Source organism: Tarenaya hassleriana, unplaced genomic scaffold, assembly GCF_000463585.1.
Source record: "Tarenaya hassleriana unplaced genomic scaffold, ASM46358v1 Cleome486, whole genome shotgun sequence".
NCBI classification, from domain to species: domain Eukaryota; kingdom Viridiplantae; phylum Streptophyta; class Magnoliopsida; order Brassicales; family Cleomaceae; genus Tarenaya; species Tarenaya hassleriana.
Window position 1 is genome coordinate 9,142 of NW_010967563.1, and position 6,217 is coordinate 15,358.

The window sequence follows — 6,217 nt, forward strand, 5'->3', positions numbered from 1 at the left end:
AAGTAACCGAACTACAAAGTGGTTGAACCTACACGTGCTACAAAATTTCGAGATGCGTCACTGCAATCCATTGACCATAAGATAAAGAAACCACAGACCAAGGAAATGTCATTCGTCAAAGTCATATGAAGGAGTCAAGGGGTCTCGGACATGACCTAGAAACCCGAAACGGTGAAGCGTAGTATGTACAACCATTCTACAACTGAACATCGTACAATCTCCTGTCGTAATGTCAAGGGAGTGACAAGTGTTTTGGAATACAACGGTATTCATTACGTCTTGCATTTCTGAATTCGATGACGAATTCTTTTTAAGGGGGGAGGATTTGTAATACCCCGGATCCCGAAGTAAATATTTAATTATTTTCGAGAATAAATAATTAAATAAATGCGTATAATAATTCGGGAATAGAAGTGAAAAATAAAATAAAAAAGAGTACGAAGCTGGAAAACGTCAAAAAAAAGATCGAAAAATAAGCGAAGAAGAATGTTAAAATTCATCGTTGGTTAGGGTTGAACAAAAAAAAACTGGTCAGCCGGACCAGAGTCGGATCGTCGGACCAGAACGAGGAGGAATGAACCAGAGAAAGAAAAAAAAAGAAGGGAAAAACTGAGTTGGTCAGCCGGACCAAGTCTTGGTCAGCTCCGGACCAATTCAGTCAGCTGGACTTGGACAGGATGGACGGACAAGAGGAAAATGAGTGTAGTTCGGACTTGGTCAGTCGGACCAAAATCTGGTCAGCCCCGGACCAAGTGATAGACAAACTGTCGGCAGACTTTTGGTTCGCGATTTTCTCACACATGGGCGGCCACAACACACTTAATGCGCACCAAACCAACAAAAGGAGACCCCAGCTATCTCCTACACTCGTCCAATCACCCTAAAACTCTCTCATCTACCCTAAAGACCCTCTCAAACAGATCAAATCAACCATTTTCGGACTGAAAATGGGCAGAGAAAGAAAAGAGAGGAAAAAGAGAGAGAGGGAGAGAAAGAAGAGAGGAGGAGGAAGAGGGAGCTCGGGAAGACATTGAGGAACAACCCTTGGATGTCTAGGAGGAGATCTCAAGGCGTTGAAACACAGAAACATCAACCAAGCTCGACCAAATCAGATTCAAAATGAATCTGATCCAAGAACAGGTGAGTGGCTTGAGTTGCGTCTGTGTAAACTCGTTTTCATCGATGTGATTGTGTTATCTCGATGATTCGTTGATTTAGTTTGAAATAGGACATTTCAATGAGAATTTAGAAACAAACGGCGCTCACTTTGGCTGAGAAACGAAGGAGATATGAACAAACGAAAACTGTGGAAAAACTGAAATTGCAGAATCGCGATTTTTCGAGGTGCAGGCGTTACGAATCGTTTTTCATCGTGTATACACGAGATTTAAATAATCTATTGCTTGGATATAAAAAAGAACATCCCAATGAACATTTAGAAACAAACGGTGCGCGATTTGGTTAAGAAACGAGTGAGTTATGACCAATCGAAGTCGGACCAGAAATCTGAAAATGTGAACGGACGAACTGCCCAGTTCTGGTCCGCCGGACGTGGAACTGATCAGCTCCGGACCAAGTCCGGAAAATATTTTTAGTCTGCCAGACCAAGGAGAAGAGCTGAGGAAGCCTGGTCCGATCCGGACCCGAAACTGGTCCGGCGGACCAGGCCTGTTTTGGACCAAAAAATGGTCCGATCAACCGATTTCTCAGGGACGGACCGGAGCCGGTCCGCCGGACTAAATCCGGTCCAGACCTGAAAAAATCTAAGAGGAAAGAGAAGACAAAAATGAACAAATTGAATGAATACGTGTGGTAAGACGTGAGAAATAACACTGCGAGTGAATCGTTGTGGGTTTATTTTTGGGTAGCATTGCATGGCGTGTGAGGCTGAATATCGTGATACGTGGGATTGTAGCCGGGGGATGATGATGCATGTTGAATGCTATGATTGAAGCTCACTCGTGCGATACGAGGGGAGCGTGATTGTGATTGTACTCCGATGTGTCACAAGAGGTGACATCGGCCGTTACCAGTGCGGTGACAAGCGCGCGAAGCGCATGATGATCGCGAGATGCGATGGCCAACATCATGTGATATGACGGGCGTGCGAGGCGCACCTAGCCATGCGATGTGGCTAGGATTGTAGACTATACCTATGGTACGATGCCATACGGTTTTGTTGATCGTGAGATGCGATGGTCAACGTCATGAGATATGACGGGCGTGAAAGGCGCTCCTAGTTATGCGATGTAACTAGGGTTTATGGCTAACCCTATGGTGTGAAGCCATACGGGATTTCATCGTCGTGCGAAACGACGACCAACGTCATGAGATGTGACGGGCGTGAGAGGCGCTCCTAGTCATGAGATGTGACTAGGGGTTACGGCTGACCCTATGGTGCGAAGCCATACCTACTTGATTGTCGTGCGATGCGACGGCCAACGTCATGCGACGTGACGGGCGTGTGAGGTGCTCCTGGTCATGAGATGTGACCAGGGTTCACGGCTAACCCTATGGCGTGAAGCCATACGGGAATGAATATGATGATATTCTGATGTGATATGAGTAATATGTTTAATGTTGAATATTATATTTTATGTTTTATCGTTTTAACACCGTTCTCGCAGAGAACGGGTTTACCGGATTCAACCCGGCTACTCACTAAGCGGTTGTGCTTAGCCCTCGTGGTTTCATCTTTTTCAGATCACGAGGAGTACGTGTAGCATATCTAGACGACGAGAAGACTTGAGAGAGGCAGCATCACGTACGGATTTGATTTGTGTTAATTTTTGAAAACGATGTTTTCCTTTGCATTGTATTTTAAGATTGGACGTGTGATAATTCAAGGTTGTATTAAACTATTCCGCTGCGTGTTTATAAAATAAAAGTTTTAAAATTCCCGTATTTTTGTTTGGTATTATTTTGATGGTTTTAGTCCATGTGATGCATCCTGTTTATGAGAATCGGGATACGGGTGTCACAGTGGACAATGGCGTCAGCGGTGTTTAAGAACGGTCGTCCTAGAATAATCGGGATTTTGGAGTCTTCGTCCATGTCAATCATAACGAAATCGACAGGTACATAGTAATCGCCGACTTTCAGCGGGATGTCCTCGAGAATACCGAGAGGATATTTGACAGAACGATCAGCTAGTTGAAGAGCCATGCGAGTTGGTTTGAGTTCTCCCACGTTGAGTTTCTTGTAGATGGAGAGTGGTAGGAGACTGACACTGGCACCTAAATCACAAAGAGCACAATCTATAGAAACATTTCCCAATTTACAAGGAATCGAGAAACTACCTGGATCTGACATTTTTGGTGGCAGATCGTGCTTAAGAATGGCGCTGCACTCGGGATTGAGCGTGATGGTTTCTTTCTCGATGACTCGTTTCTTTGTGAGAATGTCCTTTAGGAATTTGACGTAGGATGGCATCTGAGTGATAACCTCGTGAAATGGCATAGTAATCTCCAACTTACGCACCATGTCAGCAAATCGAGCAAATTAGGTGTCCTCCTTAGTTTTCTTGAGTCGTTGAGGGAAAAGAACCGCAGGTGGACGTGGTGGCGGTGGTATGTATACATCGCGTTCTTCATCACCCGATATGTCTTTCGATTTTTTAGCCGCTATGGGGTCAGGAAAAGATGTAGGGATAGAGTTAGAGCACTGACCTTTCTCTGTAGATATGATGATAGGATTTACAAGCTCTTTGCCACTTCGCAAGGATATAGCATTACAGTGCTCTCGGAGGTTTGCTTCCGGATTCCTGGGAAGTGATCCCTGAGATCGCGAAGGGACAGAGGCAGCAAGTTGCGCTATCTGGTTGTCAACCAGCTTGAGATGGGCGTCGGTCTTCTGCTGATGTTCTCGCATCTCGGTGCGAATGACTTCTTGACCCTGTGATGTACGCACGAGGAGGATGGGCAAGGGGAGTTCAACCGCAATCACCGGCTCACGGGCGTGGCTCTCGAATTCGCGGAGGAACAAGGGCAATCGAAGTGGATTTACGGTAAAACGATTCCAATCACCGGCTCACGCAAAGTGGCTCTCGAATTCGGAAACGTTTCAAAGGAATGGAGATGGAAATCAAAGTGGAGGAACCTCGGATGAACCAAGGAATGAGCCGGACCAACCGAGCTCTAAGGGGTCCGTCGGACACACCGGACGGCTTCACGGGCGGCGGACACACCGGCGGCTCGTGGAGGAGGCGGAGAAACCAGCCAAGTCTTTGAAAGAGAGAATTCTCAAACACAAATCAGATTAGATTGATCAAAAGTGCTAGTGATTACAAAGCTTGGAAAGAGTTTAAGTAAACAAAGCATTAAATGCTAGCTTACATGCAAGCCTAGTCTTAATTAAGGATCAAACAACAAAGTATAGCTGTTGGGACATTATATGGGCCAAAATTCTTGAGTAAATAAGGCCCATGGGCTTCACTTGGGCTTTAGGAGATGTCTTCTTCGAGTATAAGTAAGTTCCGGGTCGGATTTCGTCTGAAAAGTGAAATGTCGACTTTGGACTCTCGGGATCCGCTAAGAATGTGATTGACGGCCTTGGTGAGTGTGACACGAAGCGCTCGAACTCTAGCACGAGTAAGTGGTGGCTCGGCTCTAGGGTTTGCTCGGTGAGCCTCTGCGTTGTGCACGTCAAATCCCGGTCTCGCGGCTTCGAATGATCTTGTGACGTTATGATCATCCGGCAAGAGTCTTGACGCCTGATGGACCAAGTCTTCAACATCTTCTAGAGCTCCTTCCGTTAAGCTCCCGTCCAATCTGCTAGCTCCGATGTCCTCATCATTCCCTCCCCCTTCAGAAGATTTCGCCCTCGAAATGTCGTGACCTGCATCAAAAGAAGATAAATCAGTAACATTAAAAGTACTAGACACAGTATACTCACTCGGTAGCTCGAGGCGGTAGGCATTGTCGTTGATCTTCTCGAGTATGCGGAATGGTCCGTCTGCTCTGGGGTTTAGCTTGGACTTGCGCTTTTCTGGGAATCGTTCGGGTCGGAGGTGGAGCCATACCCAGTCGCCTTCTTTGAATTGGACATCTTTTCATCCCTTGTTTGCCTGGCGAGTGTATTGCTCAGTCTTGTGAGCAATGTTGTCTCTAACCTTTTGATGGAGTTTCTTAACGAATTCAGCTTTCCTTTCGCCGTCAAGGTTCGTAAACTCCGTATTCGGAAGAGGTATGAGATCAAGCGGCGTGATTGGATTGAAGCCGTAGACTATCTCAAATGGGGAGTTCTTAGTGGCCGAATGGACCGCTCTATTGTACGCAAATTCGATATGCGGTAAACACTCAACCCATCCCCCGAAATGTTTCCCGATAGTAGCTCTCAAAAGTGTGGATAATGTCTGATTGACTACGATTTGTCCATCCGTTTGAGGATGACAAGTGGTCGAAAAGACGAGCTTAGTGCCGACTCGTTTCCATAATGTCCGCCAAAAATGGCTCATGAATTTCGAGTCACGATCCGACACGATCGTCTTTGGGAGACCATGTAGACGCACAACTTCCCGAAAGTAGAGATCTGCAATATGCTTAGCATCATCGGTCTTAGCACATGGTATGAAATGTGCCATCTTTGAAAACCGATCCACTATGACAAAGATGAAATCCTTATGTTGTATTTTCGGCATTCCAAGCACGAAGTCCATCGAAATGTCTACCCAAGGTTGGGTGGCAATCGGTAGCGGCATGTAAAGACCATGAGGTTGTACTCGAGATTTTGCCTTATGACACTCGATACACTTAGCACAAAACCTCTGAATGTCCCTCTTGAGATGTGGCCAATAGAAATGCTCTTGTACGATGGCCAACGTCTTATCTACTCCGAAATGGCCAGCAAGTGCGCCGCCATGAGCCTCGTGGAGTATGATATCTCGCATCGATCCTTGTGGGATGCAAAGACGTTTTTCTCGAAAGAGGTACCCATCTTGTAGAAAAAATGGGCCATAGGCACCACGACTACACTCCTTAATGATGGATTCAAAGTCTGGATCAGTCATGTATTGTTCCTTAAGGAATTCAAATCCAAGCATCCTGGCTTCCATGACTGATATCAACGCATAGCGTCGAGACAATGCGTCGGCTACGACGTTGTCCTTCCCTTTCTTGTACTTAATGATGTAGGAAAATGTCTCGATGAATTCAAGCCATTTAGCATGTCTCCGCTTGAGTGAAGTCTGTCCCTTGAGGTGTTTAAGGGTCTCGTGATC

At 45.9% G+C, this 6,217-nt stretch overlaps 1 protein-coding gene across 1 annotated transcript; it reads right to left on the minus strand.

Annotated features, from left to right (window-relative positions):
• Positions 1–2,931: 2,931 nt before the first annotated feature.
• Positions 2,932–3,483, minus strand: LOC104825745. Its single transcript, XM_010558115.1, has 2 exons — positions 3,300–3,483; positions 2,932–3,236 (listed from the first exon to the last, which is right to left on the minus strand). Exons 1-2 carry the CDS (start codon positions 3,481–3,483, stop codon positions 2,932–2,934), a joined length of 489 nt encoding a protein of 162 aa, XP_010556417.1.
• Between the last annotated feature and the right edge of the window lie 2,734 nt (positions 3,484–6,217).